The 21,984-nt window shown below is 40.6% G+C and overlaps 2 protein-coding genes across 4 annotated transcripts in view; both read right to left on the bottom strand.

The window, feature by feature from the left end:
- LOC144466547 (uncharacterized) overlaps nt 1–13,216 on the bottom strand; it is a 35,773-nt gene extending 22,557 nt beyond the window's left edge. The window contains exons 1-7 of one of the 3 annotated variants that reach the window (XM_078174005.1): nt 12,926–13,216; nt 10,723–11,064; nt 10,311–10,580; nt 10,124–10,171; nt 7,826–7,912; nt 7,698–7,726; nt 7,219–7,548 (exon numbers count right to left, since the gene is read on the bottom strand). In XM_078174005.1, the coding sequence (XP_078030131.1) occupies nt 7,471–7,548; nt 7,698–7,726; nt 7,826–7,912; nt 10,124–10,171; nt 10,311–10,580; nt 10,723–11,064; nt 12,926–12,986 (915 nt within the window). In that variant the 5' untranslated portion in view covers nt 12,987–13,216 and the 3' untranslated portion in view covers nt 7,219–7,470. Of the gene's footprint in view, nt 1–7,218; nt 7,549–7,697; nt 7,727–7,825; nt 7,913–10,123; nt 10,172–10,310; nt 10,581–10,722; nt 11,065–12,925 lie in introns of those variants that run through there. The other 2 variants (XM_078174001.1, XM_078174003.1) reach the window with 2 other exon arrangements.
- Nucleotides 13,217–16,514: 3,298 nt separating this feature from the next.
- Nucleotides 16,515–21,573, bottom strand: LOC144466554 (uncharacterized). The gene is made up of 6 exons (XM_078174021.1): nt 21,391–21,573; nt 20,815–21,150; nt 20,235–20,282; nt 18,939–19,025; nt 18,808–18,836; nt 16,515–18,658 (listed from the first exon to the last, which is right to left on the bottom strand). Exons 2-6 carry the CDS (start codon nt 20,894–20,896, stop codon nt 18,581–18,583), a joined length of 324 nt encoding a protein of 107 aa, XP_078030147.1. The 5' UTR covers nt 20,897–21,150; nt 21,391–21,573; the 3' UTR covers nt 16,515–18,580.
- Between the last annotated feature and the right edge of the window lie 411 nt (nt 21,574–21,984).

Raw genomic sequence — 21,984 nt, forward strand, 5'->3', positions numbered from 1 at the left:
CTGAATGTCAGAAAACAACTGTTGATTGTACTATGAATAACTTCAGTGAAAACATTAAAATGTGTTGTAGATTTATTGATATTTCTCCTCTACAGTGATATTGTGGTGCTAATGATTTGATGGACTTCTATAATTATCTTAATAAGTTTTTATAAGCTGCTGAACCAAAAAACTGAGCTTTTAAGAGGAGAAAAGTGGATACAGACATGAGGCATCAGCAGGGAACTGTGATCTGATCCTGATACTTAGTATTCCATGGGCAGCAAGCATTTTGCTAATATGGTCAGACAAACTGTAGAGACTGAAGCTAACAAGGCTTTGTAAGGCCAGGTTTTGATCTTTGTCAGCTTAAATCATGATCCAATCAAATAGCTGTAAATATCAGAGTATGTCACTGCTGACCATTTAGTGGGATAATTTTTCCAAGATAAGTTATGTAAGGAGAAGGGACACTGACATAGACCGACAATATTAAGTTTTTTCAATAAAACTTTTCCTCTTGTAGACATAAACTGTTAAAACAACCCATTGACATGCTGATATCTACTGTTTTTAACTAAAAAATACAGGCATTTTGTTGGCATTTCAGCCCTCAGTCTCTTATTATGGTGCCGCTGGTTTTAACAGTATGACACTGTCAACTTCAAAGGTTGAGGAGGATTTTCCAGTATCCTCCTAATCTTCCACCACAAATGTGCCCCCTCCATGAAGGACAGACTCACACACAGTAATCTCAGTTATCCCTCAGTTAGGAGACCACTGGCTCAAGAGACCAACTGGGACTTTCAAATGCACACAAACCATTTGTTAGAGCCATTTATCTGTTTGTTTGCATTTGTTTAATTATAGTGTAGTACACTTTCTGTAAACTGGGTGGCAGTAACCTACAATGGGGTTGCTTTTATATAGGAAGAGGAGTTGCAGTGAGGTGTGGTGCAAGTCAGGGGAAAGCATACAGTTTTCTGACTGTGGCAATGACATCTGCAGGTAGTGTGGCAGCACCTTCAAGTGTGGTTAGGACACTGAAGTGTGGGACTGACGATGTTCTACCTGGATGTAAGAAAAGTTGTAAATAGTTATTAGAAAAAATGAAGGTAGGCCTGAACGTTTGTGGACATTTAGGTTTGTGTGTTACAGCTGATGCTTGCGGTGTCAGTTAGGTTTGCCAACATTGCACCAGTAACCTAATATAAAGTCACTATACCATTGTAATCACTTTGTTGATGTTATATTAACTGTAGCTCCACATATGTTGTGCACTACCTCACCTGTCCCTGTAAATGTTTTTACATTTAGCACCCTAACAGACGTTTAAAAGACACAGTGGCTGACCAGAAATATGACATAAGAACCAATAATGTAGATCACCCTGTGACATGACATTTACATCGTTGTCATAACAACAACAGCCTTTTGAAAGTGGAGGGTATTGAGTTTGTGGAACAGTTTGTCAGAGGTAGCGAATGTTTTAACGAATTAGGAGATAGATTTTGTATTTTTTAAATTTGGCACTGTGTGGTGTATCCAGACCTTGATGAGGAAATAGATTTCAGACTCTTTTTGAAAACTGGCTTAGTCCTTTTATTGCTGTTGGTGTTTCTGAAGTCATATTATCGTTATGGTTAGAATTAATACTGTAAATATTCACTGGTTTTCCCACAGTCTACTTGTGGTATATTTACTTTGTGATATGCTGATGTAATATAGCCTCCTGGCCACTAGGTGTCTATATAATGTAACACAACTTTCCACTCTGGTTGACTCAGTTTTCCAGCCATGCCATCGACTCTGTGTTCTGCTTTCGTGATTTTTAACCATGATGTCCCTTAAATTAATAAAGGCATTTTAACCATATATCCTTAGCTCAATGTTAGGGTGCCTTAAGTAAGCTCAGTGGTTTCCCTTTGTCATCTGTTGATTCTCTTTTAACTACAGGACATTAAATAGATCAGACACTGCAGCCAAAATATTTTAAATGTTTTTATTCTAATTTCCAGATTGGTGGAGGTACATTGTTGTGTCTGTGGGTTTAGCAACACTCATAATAAGTGCTGTCACAGTCAACATACGGAAGAGAACTAAAGGTGAGATCATTTTTTATAAACAAAATGGCTTAATAAACCAGGATTTACAGTGTGGAAACTAAAATCGACTCTTTTTTGTTGTTTTTTAAGGGAGCCAAACACAGGTGGAGGACGATGCTGTGAGTTTTAAAACTGAGTAATCAAATGCTTGTGTTTCTGGTATTTAACTAAGTAAACAGTACTGACTGTATTGTTTTGAATCTAAGTTGCTGCCACAACTATAGTTATTTATTTGTTCCATTTTATCTCAGTGTGTTGTGTTGTTTTTCACAGGTGCATCATGATGAAGATGAAGGTACAGTCACCTATGAAAACGTCCGAGAACCTTCTGCTTCCATCAGACTCCACTGATCAACTTCAACATCAGCTCACAACAAAAGAAGAAAAAACAATGTGTAACATAAATTTCAGTCGTTTCTTAGATGTTAAAAAACTTAAGTCTAAATTGTCTTCCAGTATTTTAATCTCTTTGTGTGCAGAACAAATTAATTCATTTTCATTTATAGCACTGCTGTGAACAGGTTAGTTGAATCTTTTTATTGTAACTGAGAATTATATAATCTGCAAATTAAAAAGTGCTCTACAACCACTCATGCATTGTGTTTGGTTTAACTTTACCATACATTTTACAGTGGACGGTTAATTTTCTTTGCTACAGATATTATTTTTTAACCACTGAATTATTCAGGATACAGAGTGTAAACATGTTCTTACTTGTTTTTCTGTCCAGCAATGACTGAGTGCCATCTTGTTTCTGTAGTCCTGCTGCATGCCAGATTGTTCCTGGCTGAAATTTTTGGCAACATTTTTGTCACATAGAGAATAATTTGTGTCTGTTGGTAACGAAAGTACAGAAAAATGATGTGGAGTTCCCCAAGGCTCCATTCTTGGGCCTCTTGTTTCAAACTCTGCTCACACATAAAACGAAAATGACAGTAGAACAGATGTTCACATTTAAATTAAAATATCAGGATGGTCAGAGCAGCGGCCATTCTTAAATGTACTGTTGTTAACAGAGATGTTTATTCATGTATTTATTATTGTATATTACACATACCACCATTAATTTTCCAGTGTGGGGTAGGGTTAGGTTAGACTTCTGAGGAAGTTGCAAATCTGCAATCATGGCCCTAAAATAAAGCTGAGTAACAGCTCGTGGTGATGTTTGTGACATCACAAAGCAACTGGTGAAACATGGTCATATTGTGGAAAAATGATGATATCTGGTGGTGTAAGATTTTGTTGGTTCCTCATTGCAGCGTAGTGTTATTGTCTGAGAACTGAAGGGGAAGTGTTTGGTTTTCATTTCATTTATTTCCTTTTGACCCCTCCCCGGGGTATAAGGGACAGACAAAAACAAACAAATCAGAGCAGGCGGCAACCAATGTACAACAAAATAAATAGAACAGAATTAGTGTACATACGTACAAGTCAAAGCAAATCAAGAGAAACTATTCAGGATTTTCCTTAAAAGTTTCAACAAATTTGACAAGATCTTTACTTTTTGAGATGACATTAACTTTTGAAACTTATAAATATTTGGATTTACTCTATAGAACTGTCCGACCAGCTCTCTTCTCTCTTTGTTAAAAAAAGAACACACAAGTACATAATGATATTCATCTCCTCGATTTCCAGTCAAACAAAGAGTATATTGCCGAGGGACATTTTCACGGTCATACCTGCGCTCAGAGATAGGTAACTTATGATTTCCACACCGAAACTTGGACAAACAAATCCTTTCGGCAGGTCTTAACATAATCAAATAAGGTTCAAAAGTGAAATCCGTTTTAAACAATTTATAACTATCACATAAAGGGTTGCTTTGTAATTTCTCATGCCATGTAATTCCATGTCAGATAATCTACGTTCAATCATTAATTTTAAATACTTAGGGTTCATCCGTCCAGCGTCATGCCATAAGTACGATAAACCACAATCATCAAGAATATTTTTAACTTTGGAAATCCATTTACACTTAAAAATATTGTCTCGTCTCGTCTCGTCTCGTCTCGTCTCGTCTCGTCGTCCTCCGCTTATCCGGGTCCGGGTCGTGGGGGCAGCAGCCTCAGCAAAGAAGCCCAGACAGTCCTCTCCCCAGCCACCTCCGTCAGCTCTTCTGAGGGAACCCCGAGGCGTTCCCAGCCCAGCCGGGCGATCACCACAACGGACCAGTTAAGCATCCGCATCACTGCTGACGCCGCCCCAATCCGCCTGTCAATCTCCACTCCATCCTACCCTCACTTGTGAACAAGATCCTGAGGTACTTAAACTCCTCCACCTGAGGCAGGACCCCCCCCCCCCCCGACCTGGAGTGGGCAATCCACCCTTTTCCGGCTGAGGACCATGGCCTCAGACTTGGAGGTGCTGATTCTCATCCCAGCCGCTTCACACTCGGCTGCGAACCGTCCCAGCGAGAGCTGGAGGTCACTGTTCGATGGAGCTAGGAGGACCACGTCATCCGCAAATAGCAGGGACGAGATCCTCCTGTCACCAAACCTCACACCCTCCACCCCTCGGCTGTGCCTAGAAATTCTGTCCATGAAAGTTATGAACAGAACCGGTGACAAAGGGCAGCCCTGGCGGAGTCCAACCCTCACTGGGAACAGGTCCGACTTACTGCCAGTCACACGAACCACACTCGTGCTCCTTCGGTACAGGGACTGGATGGCCCTTAGCAAAGGGCCACCAACCCCATACTCCTGGAGCACCCCCCACAGGATGCCCCTGGGGACACGGTCGTAAGCCTTCTCCAAATCCACAAAACACATGTAGACTGGTTGGGCGAACTCCCATGCCCCCTCCAGCACCCCGGCGAGGGTAAAGAGCTGGTCCACGGTTCCGCGTCCGGGACGAAAACCACATTGCTCCTCCTCAATCCGAGGTTCAACTATCGACCGGACCCTCTTCTCCGGCACCCTGGCGTAGACCTTACCGGGTAGGCTAAGGAGTGTGATCCCCCTGTAGTTGGAACACACCCTCTGGTCCCCTTTCTTGAAGATGGGGACCACCACCCCGGTCTGCCACTCCAGAGGCACTGACCCCGATGTCCACGCAATGTTGCAGAGGCGTGTCAGCCAGGACAGCCCTACAACATCCAGAGCCTTGAGATATCCAGGGCGAATCTCGTCCACCCCTGGGGCCCTGCCGCCGCGCAGTTCCTTCACTACCTTGGCGACTTCTGCTCCCAAAATTGGACGACCCACCCCTGAGACCCCCGGCTCTGTTTCCTCCCTGGAATACGTGTTGGTGGGATTGAGGAGCTCCTCAAAGTATTCCTTCCACCGCCCGACAATGTCCCCAGTTGACGTCAGCAGCTCCCCGCCCCCACTGTAAACAGTGTGAGCAAGTTGCCGCCTCCCCCCCCCAAGGTGCCGGACGGTTTGCCAGAACCTCTTTGGAGCCGATCGATAGTCTTTCTCCATGGCCTCACCGAACTCCTCCCATGCCCGAGTTTTGCCTCGGCGACTGCCGCTGCTGCGCTCCGCTTGGCCCGCCGGTACCCGTCAGCTGCTTCTGGAGACCCACAGACTAACCATGCCCTGTAGGCCTCCTTCTTCAGCCTGACGGTTACCGCCGCGACTGGCCCCCACGGCCTTGCGGCTACAGCTCGCAACAGCCGCCTCGACAATGGCAGAGCGGAACAAGGCCCATTCGGACTCAGTGTCCCCCTCTGCCCTCGGGACGTGGTCGAAGCTCTCCCGGAGGTGGGAGTTGAAGATCATCTTGAAGATCATCTTGACCTATCTACCAAATCAAACGCTTTTTTATAATCAACAAAAGCACAATATAGTCTTTTTTTCTTATGCAGGTACCATTCAACCAGTGAGTGAAGAACAAAAATATGGTCAAGGGTTGAAAAGCCTTTCCTAAACCCTGCCTACTCGTCTCCAAGAATTCTTTCAGACTCTATATAAGCAGTTAGTCTGTAATTTATTACAGCCATAAAAAGCTTACCAATACAACTAAGTAAAGTAATATCTCTGTAATTTTCAGGATCATCTACTGGTCCCTTGTTTTTGTATAGTGGTTTTATCACTCCGAAGCACCAGTCAGTGGGGACTATACCTGTTATCAGTACCAAATTAAAAAAATTAACTATAATGTTCAACACTTCCAAAAGGGAGTTCTTTATATATTCATTATAACATCATCAATACCGTTTGCTTTTTTATTTTTTTATTTTTTTATCATTCGCTGTATTTCTTCCAAAGTAAACAAATCATTTATGTATTCATTTATAGGAGAGGTGACTTGTCTGAGGTCAGATTGCTGGTCTTCTGGTGTACAATTATCACTTGATTTTTGGCTGAGTTTTTTTTGAGAATGTGGGTAACAACAGCAGCAGAGCTCTGTAAAGCACTTCATTTAAACTTGACATAACAAAAGAGCTACATGTAAAAAATATGCTGATCTGTGTGCTTTCTCTTACCTCAATGAGCTGGCGACTTGCTGCAAGTTAGTTTGTTTATAGCCTACAGAAGTTAGCTCACTACAACGGGTGCAATGGCAACAGTACACATAAAATGGCCGCTGCTCTGACCATCCTGATATTTTAATTTAAATGTGAATGTCTGTTCTACTGTTATTTTATTTTTATGTGTGAGCATGTACAGTTTGAAACAAGAGGCACAAGAATGGAGCCTTGGGGAACTCCACATCATTTTCCTGTGCTTTTGTTGCAAACTGACACAAAGTATTCTTTATGTGACAAAAAATGTGCCAGAAAGTTCAACCATTACTGTAACAATCTGGCATGCAGCAGGACTACAGAAACAAGATGGCACTCAGTCATTGCTGGACAGTAAAACAAGTAAGAACAGGTTTACACTCTGTATCCTGAATAATTCAGTCTTACAGTGTTTAAGAAATAATATGTGTAGCAAAGAAAATTAACTGTCCACTGTAAAATGTATGGTACAGTTGCACAAAACACAATGCAGGAGTGGTTATGAGGCACTTTCTAATTTGCAGATTATATAATTCTCAGTTACAAGAAAAAGATTCACTGAAGGCTGAAAGCTCGTTCATACCAACACAACAACAAGTGAACAAAACATACTGGACTCTCAACTAACCTGTTCACAACAGTGCTATAAATGAAAATGAAATAATTTGTTCTGCACACAAAGAGTTTAAAATACTCAAGCAAAGCTTTATCTTAACAAGCAACAAGTAAAATCTTAAAATCAAGTCTAAGTAGTTTAACTGGAAAACAATTTAGACTTAAGTTTTTTAACATCTAAGAAACAACTTGAATTTATGCTACACATTGTCTTTTTTCTGTAAGATATTTTTTGGGGCATTTTTGTCTTTATAGTTAGGACAGTTAAGCGTGAACCACCGATGCCCCTGTTTTTTCTTGTGAGCTGACGTTGAAGTTGGATCAGTGGAGTCTGATGGAAGCAGAAGGTTCTCCGACGTTTTCATAGGTGACTGTACCTTCATCTTCATCATGATGCACCTGTGAAAAACAACACAACATACTGAGATAAAATGGAACAAATAAATAACTATAGTTGTGGCAGCAACTTAGATTCAAAACAATACTGTCAGTACTGTTCGTGAAATACCAGAAACACAAGCATTTGATTACTCAGTTTTAAAACTCACAGCATCATCCTCCATCTGTGTTTGGCTCCCTTAAAAAAAAAAAAAAACAAGAAAAAAGAGTCGATTTACATTTCCATACTGTAAATCCTGGTTTATTAAACCGTCTTGTTTATAAAAAATTATCTCACCTTTAGTTCTCTTCCATATGTTGACTGTGACAACACTTATTATGAGTGTTGCTAAACCCACAGACACAATAATGTACCTCCACCAACCTGGAAATTAGAATAAAAACATTTAAAACATTTTGGCTGCCGTGTTTGATCTATTTAATGTCCTGTAGTTAAAAGAGAATCAACAAATGACAAAGGGAAACCACTGAGCTAAGGCACACTAGCATTGAGCCAAGGATGTATGGTTAAAATGCCTTTATTACAGGTAAAGGCCAGGTGGCCCCCTGACAGTTTGGCCCTGCCTTCAGGCCTGTTAAGTTATCCATCCATGTCATCAGGGTATAGCTGGAAAAAGGAGTCAACCAGAGAGGAAAGTTGTGATCCATTATATAGACACCTAGTGGCCAGGAGGCTATATTACATCAGCATATCACAAAGTAAATATGCCACAAGTAGACTGTGGGAAAACAGGTGAATATTTACCTATATACCTGCACATGATTTAAGTTTTGGGACAGTGTTTTCAATGTTTCTCAATTTTCCTATTTTTTTTTCTTCTTAAAGATTGTACTTTGGGCTTTTTTGCCTTTAAAGATAGGACAGCATAGTGGTGAAGTGGTAGACAGAGAGGGAATGACATGCAGCAAGGGGCCGCAGGATGGAGTTGAGCTTGCAGCTGTTGCAGCAAGGACTACGTTTTAATGCATAGGGCGCCTGTTCAAACCACCAATCCTCCAACACTCCCTAGATTTTGCTATTTAAGATTACACAGTATCATATACATCCTACATCACTGACATTTTACTGTCTTGTAATCAAAGTACCGTTTCATCTCATATGATATGAAGCAGCCTACTTCATTCATGGTTCTGATGATGTCACTTGCAATTAACAGCCCTGCCTCTTTCACATGAATGGTTATGGCTTGATAAGAAAACCCAGGGTTGACTGAACTAGTTGATAACCAGCTTCGCAGTACTGGTTATCCAGACGGCAAATGTTAGGTTTAGTCAAACCAGATAATGAGGAGATATCCTGGGTAAGTTGAACTGACGTCGTAGTACAGGCCTCAAGAGAGGTTGTAAAAAAAGATATACGTTTCTTCCCTGTTCCAAAACCAAAATCAGACCCTGAAAAGTGTAGGGCTAGCTAGCTAGCTACTGAAGATATAGCCTACTGAATGTATACACATGCTGCTTTTGCTTTTAATGACCATAACAGTGAATAAAGACCGATTCTGCTGTACAGGAACCAGTGAAGGGAAGCAGGGAAACTTCGCTGATATTAAACCAGCTCTGTGTCATCACAGAAGTCCGGGTGCTGGCAGCGGCAAGGTGGTGAAGCCAAACAGTGTTCATCTGCACACACTGTGATGCCACATAGCTGGTTCAATATTGGTGAAGTTTCTCTTTATATTCATTGTCTTGTGTGGCGATCAGCAGTGATGTGGTGGTTCGCTTTTACACTGTGATCTGTAGCCTATAGTTCGGCTTTAGCTTCTAACTATCTTTGTCTTTTTAACCTGTTGTTGCTGCTGAGTCAGTTTGACATCCTGGATATATCCTTCAAACACAGACTGTAGACCCCTCTGTCTGCTTCTTTCTGGAATCACTGTTTCATTTTCCCAAAAATTACGATAATATTTCTTCAGGGAGTGCAGTTAGTTACAGTGTTGGCTCCATGCTTACTCCGACAGCTTGTCGGACCCCATCACAAATGGGCAGGGCTTAGTAAAAGGTCAATTCTAGCCGGGAGAAGCTTAAGCTGGTTGCAATATGCAATTCACCACTAGATGACACCAAATTCCCTAAATCTTAGACACTTCACCTTTAAGGCAGAATGGGCGCACCCTCCTCCTCCACATCCACCTCCAGTCATTGTATCCAGAGCACGGAGCTCATCAAAAGTCCACTCCTCATCACATCAGTATCCTCAGCACCCTCTTCATCACTACCACCACCAGCATCTAGACTCCATAGGAGGTGTTCCCCATTCTACTTCACCACCCCCCTTAAAGTATATGACATCAAGATGGGGTCTAATCACTAAAGACTATTCACATTTTTCATACTTTTTGTACATCTGAACAACCATTCTTTTACTCAACCTCTCATGATACTCTTTGAAAAATGCTTGTTTTCTACATTATTTCTTCACCAAATCCAATCCACTCTGAGAGGTTAAGAAATACCAAGGTTTCAGAATCAGATGTGTGTGGATAAGATAATATCTCCACCCACAGCCAGGTGTCTCACTTTCATACCTCAGGCTGGCTGCAAAATTCATAATGAGAGAGAGGTGGTCAGTCATTACCTTGTTTTGGAGCAGATGTTGTATTGTTTCTTCCTGCTGATGTGCTTCCTGTTGTTGAAAATGTCATGAAATATCAAAACACAACAGATGATGATAAGATACTTCATTTTTAGCATCTGAAGAGACTTAGCAAGAAAAAATAATCGAATATTAAAACTTCGAATTCATCAAATAAAACCAAACGTACCTGTTTTCTCACATGAGGACTGAGGGCCAACATCACACAGCAGTGTTTCTCCATTCTTTTTATCTGTCACGTTACACTTCAGTGACTCATAATACTTTGACTTCTGATTAAGATGAGGAGTAAATAACACAGAGGCTGAACAGGTATGCAGTGATATCTCCACATCACTCTTATTACCCTCATACAACCACTTCACTGTGTGTTCACACCCTTCATATGCCAACACAGAGCAGTACAAGATGAGCATATCACTGTTCTTATGTTCAGTCACTGGAGAAGATGGAGATATTGTGAGAGAAAGACAACAAGAGTAAAATTAACTTCATCACTGTAATCATAATTATTGTAATGTTTCAGTATATTGTTCTAACAAGACAGTTTGAGCTGAAAACATTATGATGGAAATACTCACTGCTGATAACAGACAGAAAAACATGAGCATCTAGACCTTGTTGTTGTCCTGATTCATCAAACTGTCTGCAGCTGTAACGTCCAACATCCTCACGTGTGACCTTCTTTATAACCAGAGAACAGTCTGCTGTAACACTCAGTCTGCTGGATTTAGCTTTTGCAATCACATTGTTACTAATCTGCCCATGACTGATGAGCTCTTCTGCTGTGTACCCAGAAGAATGACTGGAAAACCAAGAAGTACTGCTACATTTATCCTGACTGTTTATCACATTTCCACAAGGCAAAGTGACGTCATCTCCAGCTCTGACAGTGAAGGAGAAGGGGGTTTGTCCAGTTACTGCTGTTGAAGACGAGAGAAGATTTATATATATAAACAAACTGTGATAAGAATATGAATTTTATGTTCACAGTTATGTGTGAGAAAAATATGAAATATAACAAACAGCAGTAAATGTCCTTTTCACATGTTCATAACAAACAGCAAACTGTCTCACTTAAATCAATGTTAGTTACTGAAATACTACCAGTCATTTTTTTTTAAAGTCATGTACAGTACAGGCCAAAAGTTTGGACACACCTTCTCATTCAATGCGTTTTCTTTATTTTCATGACTATTTACATTGTAGATTCTCACTGAAGGCATCAAAACTATGAATGAACACATGTGGAGTTATGTACTTAACAAAAAAAGGTGAAATAACTGAAAATATGTTTTATATTCTAGTTTCTTCAAAATAGCCACCCTTTGCTCTGATTACTGCTTTGCACACTCTTGGCATTCTCTCCATGAGCTTCAAGAGGTAGTCACCTGAAATGGTTTCCACTTCACAGGTGTGCCTTATCAGGGTTAATTAGTGGAATTTCTTGCTTTATCAATGGGGTTGGGACCATCAGTTGTGTTGTGCAGAAGTCAGGTTAATACACAGCCGACAGCCCTATTGGACAACTGTTAAAATTCATATTATGGCAAGAACCAATCAGCTAACTAAAGAAAAACGAGTGGCCATCATTACTTTAAGAAATGAAGGTCAGTCAGTCCGGAAAATTGCAAAAACTTTAAATGTGTCCCCAAGTGGAGTCGCAAAAACCATCAAGCGCTACAACAAAACTGGCACACATGAGGACCGACCCAGGAAAGGAAGACCAAGAGTCACCTCTGCTTCTGAGGATAAGTTCATCCGAGTCACCAGCCTCAGAAATCGCAAGTTAACAGCAGCTCAGATCAGAGACCAGATGAATGCCACACAGAGTTCTAGCAGCAGACCCATCTCTAGAACAACTGTTAAGAGGAGACTGCGCCAATCAGGCCTTCATGGTCAAATAGCTGCTAGGAAACCACTACTAAGGAGAGGCAACAAGCAGAAGAGATTTGTTTGGGCCAAGAAACACAAGGAATGGACATTAGACCAGTGGAAATCTGTGCTTTGGTCTGATGAGTCCAAATTTGAGATCTTTGGTTCCAACTGCTGTGTCTTTGTGAGACGCAGAAAAGGTGAACGGATGGATTCCACATGCCTGGTTCCCACTGTGAAGCATGGAGGAGGAGGTGTGATGGTGTGGGGGTGTTTTGCTGGTGACACTGTTGGGGATTTATTCAAAATTGAAGGCACACTGAACCAGCATGGCTACCACAGCATCCTGCAGCGACATGCCATCCCATCCGGTTTGCGTTTAGTTGGACGATCATTTATTTTTCAACAGGACAATGACCCCAAACACACCTCCAGGCTGTGTAAGGGCTATTTGACCAAGAAGGAGAGTGATGGAGTGCTGCGGCAGATGACCTGGCCTCCACAGTCACCGGACCTGAACCCAATCGAGATGGTTTGGGGTGAGCTGGACCGCAGAGTGAAGGCAAAGGGGCCAACAAGTGCTAAACACCTCTGGGAACTCCTTCAAGACTGTTGGAAAACCATTTCAGGTGACTACCTCTTGAAGCTCATCGAGAGAATGCCAAGAGTGTGCAAAGCAGTAATCAGAGCAAAGGGTGGCTATTTTGAAGAAACTAGAATATAAAACATGTTTTCAGTGATTTCACCTTTTTTTGTTAAGTACATAACTCCACATGTGTTCATTCATAGTTTTGATGCCTTCAGTGAGAATCTACAATGTAAATAGTCATGAAAATAAAGAAAACGCATTGAATGAGAAGGTGTGTCCAAACTTTTGGTCTGTACTGTATGTGTTATGTATGTCCTTACCTGTAAACTGAAGCACGAGTATCAAAAATAAAGTCTTGTTAATCCATCTGAATTCACCCATAGTGCCTCTGTGTCTCTATCTCTCGTTCTCACATCCTCAACTGTCAGCGATTCTGACCTAATGCTTCTTTAAGAGAGGTACAGCGTTTACTTCCTGTTAATACTGTCACTTCCCTTCTGTGACATGAATCTTTTTTTAAAGTCTTTCTTTAAGTTGTTGAATTGATGTAGACAGATAAGCTTTTCATCTCTCTGAGTTTCATTTAAATATCTAAACAGCTAAAGAGCCACAGGTCAGTGTGGAGATAAAGGACATGAGCCACTGATGTGCTTTTGGGGGAGTTCTCCACCCTACAGATGATGTGAAGGAGATGTTGCTCTGTCTGATGACCACACCTCGTTTTTTAGTCAGAGCTCAATAAGAGAAGCTTCAGGTCAAAATGTAAACATCTCTCACAGAGGGAATCTTTATGGTGTCAGCTGTAACATAAAAATGAGTCAAACTCCTCACCCACCAGAATCTGACACCTGAAGCCACTGGTGCAATGTGGTCGTACTGGGGAAAATGATGATGATATTTTAGTGGTGAGAATTTGTTGGTTCCTAATTGCAGCTCAGGGTTATTTTCTCAGAACTGAAGGGGAAGTGTTTCGGTGAGGATGTGGCTAACAACAGCAGCAGAGGTCTGGAGGTTTTACCCTCCAATGGTGAGAAATGTTGAGCTGTAGCACTGGCTACTGACCTTCTTCTTTTGCTAAATATAACTTGTGTGAGCATGTAGAGTTTAAAAAGAAGAGGCCCAACAGTGGATCTTTGTAAATTAGACCTGAACCAAAGTGGAAATTTGCCAGAAATTGCCACCATAAACAAACTGCTGATCACAGAAATAAACAATGACTGGTTACGTCTCTGCTGGACAATAACAGTAAAACATGTATGAACAGTTTTACATTCTGTACCCTGAATAATTCAGTTTTACAGAAATTAAGATATAACATCAACAGCAAAGAAACGTACTTGTCATACAAAACACAATCCTGCAGACACCCACCATCTTTCCACTGCCACCTTTCACCAGGTGAATCAAGAAGCCTCACTGGTGATCAGACACCTTCCTGCAACCTGGCAACAGTCAGAGCTTCGAGAAATCCTTCAGGACTGTCATTTAAGAAATATGTACATGGAATAAAACATTTAGTTACTTACGTTGTTTGTTTAGTTGTTGTGAGATGCAGTCAGTGGGAAACAAATAAAGCATCACAGGTTGTACAGACATTCATGGTGCCAAGATGATGATTGCTAATGAATTTGTTGATCTCAAGGTTTCTCCACCACCTTGAGTTTGAAAATTTTAACAAGTTAAAATTTGAATTTTTCCAAGACTTTGATTTATAACTAAATACCTGCATACTAATGACATTTCAATCAACCAGTGTACTTTGTAATTTGAACTAGTTAGCAAATGTTACCATGCTAACATGCTATCTTTATCCTTTTTTATTTCTTTTTTCTTTTAAAAGATGCGCTGGTCAGAGTGGCAGCAAGTCTGAGAAGTTCCTGTTTTTGAGTCACATTTGAGTCTGTTTTTTTTTTTTAATGATTAATAACCTTTCCAATGTGATGAGTAAAGTTGTGTACACGAGGGATGATCTTCTGGCTCTGAGAAGAACCACTTATGGAGTCAGACACCCGATACTGGCTGAGCTGAGGAAGCCGTTCAGAGGCTGCAGAGCAGGAGCTAAGCTAAAGGCTAGGAGGTGGAGATACAAGCCTTAACTATCTATCCATCTTATTGCTTATGCTTATTGCTGGGTAGTCAGAAGAGCTGTAGACCTCTGTGAACGTCTCAGTTATTGTAATCATACACAATGTACCACAGATACAGGAAATATTAACAACACAACTTAAGCTGAAGTTAGTTATTTCATTTGAACCTAGTTTTTGTCATTTCAAGTCCTGCAGGGATCAACGGACGTAAATGCCGGTGGCTGACGGCCACTAGCTTTGCTGTGGTTACCTGCCAACAAGCAGAGCTAGCTGCTAACAGCCACTGCTGCAATGAAAAAACGCTGCAAATCCAATTTACAGCTCCACCATCACAGTCACGGCTGCTTATTCACTGTCAAATCACAGCTAACGACTCATGCTAACGGCTAGTGAAACATCCTTTAGGCCTGTCGATGTCTCGTCTTTATGGTGGAATAAAAAGTTCTTTGAGGAACATTTTTCATCAGAGTTTTCATGACAGAGTTTTGAAAGTTAATACACAAAACTGACTAAATTAAAGTGACACCCACCCAGACCTTCGACCCTCAATGAGAGCAAGGAAAACTCCCATTATGAGGCCAGTGAAGGAAGAAACCTCGGCAGGGCCCACTCAAAGAGAGATCCCCCTCCAGGACGATCAGCTGATGGGTGCCACTGTCTCATTGTCTGTGTCATCTCTCATCTTAACATCTGCGTCGTCTGCAGCTCTCCTGTTCCTTACTGTCTTGCTGTGATCTCTTTCTACTTCCTCCTGGTTGTGGGTCCTCCTCCTCCTCTGCCTTCTTCTCCTCCTCGCTGTTAATGTGTCCTGCAGCACCTGCATCTTCAGCCACATCAGTAAGGCCACTACTGTGAGCAAGATGGTGGCCAGGTGTAACGGTGAAAGTGTCTGAGCTGCTGTCGTCACACCATCTTTGTTTCTTGCTGATGTTCTCTTCTTCAGCAACCTCAGTACTTTCTCTTTCCTCTGTGAAATCCTCACTGTCCGCACTGTTCCTCCATTTTGACTGACTTGTAAAGAAGTGGCTGGTGAAACTCAAATCACAGACCAGTTATGAATTAATGGTTTTTGTCTTCCACTCTATGTTTGTGCTAAATTTCTGCTCTTAAGAGACAATAAAGTATTAAATATCAGTGCACAAGTTGAAGGAGCTGACGGCATCACATTTCACTGACTTGTACCTTATATGACCTCATGTGATAAATAAATGATGGATTGATCGATTGATTGATCGATTGACTGATAAAACCTACTCTTACATTTACAGGACAATAATCTGTCTGACGTATTACTTATAGTACAGTACAGCTGACCCAGTGATACATTGGATGAGCCTTAACAACTGTACTTCTACAAATCTGAGGCACCTCTACTTTACTTCAATATTTCTTCTACTCCATTACATTTCAGAGGGAAATAATGTACTTTTTACTCCACTATATTTATCTGACAGCTTTAGTTACTACTTACTTTGTAGATTCAGATTAACAATACAAAATATAAGCAATAAAAAAAATCATAGTAACAACAATGCTTTACTGGTCCACAGGGAAAATCACCAACTACCCAGCAGGAGCATGTAAAGTAATATATATACATTAAAATTGGTTTATTTAGGCCTGCCAGGTGCAACATCAAAGCAATGAACTTGTGAATCAACAATCACAATTAGTCATTCATACACACACACACATACATATCTAACATATGTATATATATATATATATATATATATATATATATATATATGTATATATAGATATGGTACACATTACAAACTGAACATTACATTAAATAATTGGATATACATCATAATCAGTGTTTAATATAATGTTCTCAGTGCCACTGAGCTCAACAAGGCAATCCACACAACAAAACAGGCGACATTCTGTCTGTCCCTCCCACCATCAAACCAAAACATTTCTACTGGAGTCAGACATGCTCGGAACCACACTACGCTAAGCTAGCTGGTTCCGATATGGTTAGTAACACCATGACCAGACCAGAAATAAAAGATCCTCCGATAATCTACAGGTCTGGCATTGGAGCCACTTTGGTTTTGTTGTGAATTATGAGGGTGATGACAAGATTGAGTGGTGTATACAAACACACTGAGCCAAAGAATGAGCTGCCCATTGGTTCGACATCCCATTGTTCCGACCATATTAAACCCTTTGTTCCGAAGTCCATTCCGAAATCATCATGATGCCCTGTGGTTAAGGTCTGGTTAGGTTTAGGCACAAAAACCACTTGGTTAGGGTTAGGAAAAGATCATGGTGTGGGTTAAAATGAAAAACAAAGTGGCAAACACATAAGCCGTGAGCCTGCTCCGCCTCAAGCCTTTCCCAGCTGACCCAGAGCTGGTCGCGGCGCACCATCAAGGTAGAAATACGCCCACCAGGAGCCAATCAGCACCGCAGACAGTCGGACTAATGGGATGTCGAACCAATGGGCTGTCGGACCAATGACATGGACCCTTACAGATTCCCCTTAGCAGCTAACCCAGTAGCACAGTAATATACATGACCACCCAGCTGAACCATGAGCTGCTGCTAAGCCACAGACTCTCTTTAGCTGCAAGGCCACACACACAAAGTTGTACAGCACACACACCCCAAATCAGGGACAGGAGCCACTTTGGGCTACAGCCTCTCGTTTAGCAGCTAACATTATCACAAATCACACATACACAGCAGTTAGCAGTAACAGCTAACAGGCCGGGTAGCTGATTCAGCAAGAAAGACTAAACAGTACGTTAGTGACGACTGTTTAGCTTGTGTTTATATGATTGTGGCATTTAACAGAGATGTTTATTCATGTATTTATTATTGTATATTACACATACCTCCATTAATTTTCCAATGTGGGGTAGGGTTAGGTTAGACTTCAGAGGAAGTTGCAATGCAATTCTGCAATCATGGCCCTAAAATAAAGCTGAGTAACAGCTCATGGTGATGTTTGTGACACTGCACAAAATCCCCAAAATTAGTCAAACTCCTCACCCACAAGAATTTGACACCTGAAGCCACTGGTGCAATATGGTCATACTGTGGAAAAATGATGATATCTGGTGGTGTAAGATTTTGTTGGTTCCTCATTGCAGCGTAGTGTTATTGTCTGAGAACTGAAGGGGAAGTGTTTGGTGAGAATGTGGGTAACAACAGCAGCAGAGCTCTGTAAAACACTTCATTTAAACTTGACATAACAAAAGAGTTACATGTAAAAAATATGCTGATCTGTGTGTTGTCTCTTACCTCAATGAGCTGGCGACTTTCTGCAAGTTAGTTTGTTTATACAGAAGTTAGCTCACTACAACGGGTGCAATGGCAACAGTACACATAAAAATGGCCACTGCTCTGACCATCCTGATATTTTAATTTAAATGTGAATGTCTGTTCTACTGTTATTTTATTTTTATGTGTGAGCATGTACAGTTTGAAACAAGAGACACAAGAATGGAGCCTTGGGGAACTCCACATCATTTTCCTGTGCTTTTGTTGCCAACTGACACAAAGTATTCTTTATGTGACAAAAAAATGTGCCAGACGATTATATAATTCTCAGTTACAATAAAAAGATTCACTGAAGGCTGAAAGCTCGTTCATACCAACACAACAACAAGTGAACAAAACATACTGGACTCTCAACTAACCTGTTCACAACAGTGCTATAAATGAAAATGAAATAATTTGTTCTGCACACAAAGAGATTAAAATACTCAAGCAAAGGTTTACCTTAACAAGCAACAAGTAAAATCTTAAAATCAAGTCTAAGTAGTTTAACTGGAAAACAATTTAGACTTAAGTTTTTTAACATCTAAGAAACGATTGAAATGTATGCTACACATTGTTTTTTCTTCTTTTGTTGTGAGCTGATGTTGAAGTTGATCAGTGGAGTCTGATGGAAGCAGAAGGTTCTCTGACGTTTTCATAGGTGACTGTACCTTCATCTTCATCATGATGCACCTGTAAAAAACAACACAACACACTGAGATAAAATGGAACAAATAAATAACTATAGTTGTGGCAGCAAATAAGTTTCAAAACAATACAGTCAGTAATGTTCGTGAAATACCAGAAACACAAGCATTTGATTACTTAGCTTTAAAACTCACAGCATCGTCCTCCATCTTTTTGTGGCTCCCTTAAAAAACAAGAAAAAAGAGTCGATTTTAGTTTCCACACTGTAAGTCCTGGTTTATTAATCCACCTTGTTTATAAAAATGACATCTGTGAATGTTCTCACCTTTAGTTCTTTTCCGTATGTTGACTGTGACAGCACTTATTACGAGTGTTGCTAAACCCACAGACACAATAATGAACCTCCACCAACCTGGAAATTAGAATAAAAACATTTAAAATATTTTGGCTGTAGTGTCTGATCTATTTAATGTCCTGTATTTAAAAGAGAATCAACATATGAAAAGGGAAACCACTGAGCTTACTTAAGGCACACTAGCATTGAGCCAAGGGTATATGGTAAAAATGCCTTTATTAATTTAGGCACATCACAGTTAAAAATCACAAAAGCAGAACACAGACAAGTGTTGACTCACACTGGGTCTTCCTCAGGCATGAGCAGATTATGAGACAGTGGGCCCCTGGGCAGAAATATACACAGGGCCCCACCATCTCTCTGACATAAGAGCACCACACAGACTTTGTGGTGGTTCTGTATCTCTTTACGCATCTTTTTGTGGGTTTTGAGTCTCTTCCTGGTCAGTATGTGTTAATGTCAGTGACATTTTGCAGGTGAAGGCCAGGTGGCCCCCTGACAGTTTGGGCCTGTGCCCAGTAGGCCTGTTAAGTAATCCATCCATGTCCTCAGGGCATGGCTGGAAAAAGTTGTATTTCATTATATAGACACCTAGTGGCCACGAGGCTGTATCACATATGCATGTCACAAAGTAAATCTATAAGCAACCCCATTGTAGGTTACTGCCACCCAGTGTACAGAAAGTGTACTACACTAAAATTACACAAAGGCAAACAGATAAATGGCTCAAACAAATGGTTAGTGTGCATTTGAAAGCAGCTTTTAGACATGTTTCTGTTGTTTGCCAGTAGATGGAAAAAAACAAGGAGGCACCTCAACACAATGTCAGTCGAGTGCAATGAATTGTTTCCCCTCCGGTGGGGCCGATACTCGCGCTGTCTCTGTATGGAATATTACTTTTGAGGTGGTGGGGATAAAAAGACCCACAATGCAACAGAGAAATATGATCAGTAGTTTTTGTAAATAGTGTAGTATGTAATTTAGAGTCATCTCCTTTATAAATGGTTGAGGAGGTGGATCCTCTCATCAGAGTGTCCAACAGATCATTTAATGTTCTTATTAGGGTTATTAAGAAAATTATAGATGTCCATTAAATCATTAGCACCACAATACCACTGTAAAGGAGAAATCAATAAATCTACAACACATTTTAATGTTTTCACTGAAGTTATTCATAGTACAATCAACAGTTATTTTTGACATTCATACTTTAGGCTTCATGAAGAAGCATAGAGAGAGAGAGAGACAGAGATGTTAAGTCATTACCTTGTTTTGTTACAGATGACGTATTGTCTCTCTCTGCTGGATTCATTCCTTTGTTTGAAAGTGATAAGAAGTAACAAAAACAACAAATTGTGATAAAATACCTCATATTTACCATCTGAGGGACTAAAAAAGAAAGAATAACCTAATATTAAAAAACTGAAATCCATCAAATAAAACCAAATGTACTTGTTTTCTGACATGAGGACTGAGGGCCAACATCACACAGCAGTGTTTCTCCATTCTTTTTATCTGTCACGTTGCACTTCAGTAACTCATAATACTTTGACTTCGGATAAAGATGAGTAGTAAATAACACAGAGACTTCACAGGTACGAAATGTTATCCCAACGTCACGCTTATCACCCTCATACAACCACTCCACTGTGTGTTCACACCCATCATATGTCCACACAGAGCAGTCCAAGATGACCGTATTGTCAAACATATGTTCAGTCACTGGTGAAGATGGAGATATTGTGAGAGAAAGACAACAAGAGTAAAATTAACTTCATCACTGTAATGTTTCAGTATATTGTTCTAACAAGACAGTTTGAGCTGAAAACATGATGGAAATACTCACTGTTGATAACAGACAGGAAAACCTGAGTCTGAAACTTGTTCTCCTGATTCATCAAACTGTCTGCAGTTGTAACGTCCAACATCCTCACGTGTGACCTTCTTTATAACCAGAGAACAGTTTGCTGTAACACTCAGTCTGTTGGATTTAGCTGTTCCAATCACACTGTTACTAATCTGCCCAAAACTAATCAGCTCTTCTGCTGTTTCCCCCAAAGAACGACTGGAAAGCCAAGAAGTACTCTTACATTTATCCTGATTGTTTCACATTTTCACAAGGCAAAGTGACTTCATCTCCAGCTCTGACAGTGAAGGAGAGGGGGGGTTTGTCCAGTTACTGCTGTTGAAGATGAGAGAAAATATGTATAAACAAACTGTGATAAGAATGACTTACGTTCACAGTTGTCAGTGAAAATAATATTAAACAAAACAAATAATAGCAAATGTCCCTTTAAAAGAATCCACTCGACATGCCATGGTCATAACAAACAGCAAACTGTGTCATTTAAATCAATGTTAGTTAATTAAATACTATCAGCAGTGTTTCTTTCAGTCATGTATGTGTTATGTATGTCCTTACCTGTACACTGAAGCACGAGTATCAATAATAAAATCTTGTTAATCCATCTGAATTCACCCATAGTGCCTCTGTGTCTCTATCTCTCGTTCTCACATCCTCAACTGTCAACGATTCTGATCTTATGCTTCTTTAAGAGATACAGATAGGGGCGGACTGGGATTAAAAAACAGCCCTGGACTTTGACTCGGCCCAGCCCACAACAACCGGTGCGCATACGGTATGTGCTTCCTTCTTCTTCAGTTTGATTGGCGGCCAGTCGGCTCATAGATATCTATGGGCCGGCTGGCATCCAATTTAAAGGCTCCCACCTAGCGGACTGGACGTGGAACAGTAGATTATCAGGGAGAAAAAAAAAAACGGTGATGACTGCGTGGTGGCCGCCGGCCGTCCTGTGATTCTCCAGAACCTCCAGATGGCCCGTCCGCCCCTGGTACAGAGTTTACTTCCTGTAACTTCTTGTTATCAGTGTTATTTCCTTTCCGTGACTTTAATCTTTTTTTTTTTTTTTTTTAAATCTTTCTTCAAGTTGCTGAATTGATGTAGACAGATCAGCTTTTCATCTCTCCTTCATTTAAATATCTAAACAGCTAAAGA

The sequence above is a fragment of the Epinephelus lanceolatus genome, chromosome 13 (genome assembly GCF_041903045.1).
Source record: "Epinephelus lanceolatus isolate andai-2023 chromosome 13, ASM4190304v1, whole genome shotgun sequence".
In the NCBI taxonomy this organism is placed as follows: domain Eukaryota; kingdom Metazoa; phylum Chordata; class Actinopteri; order Perciformes; family Serranidae; genus Epinephelus; species Epinephelus lanceolatus.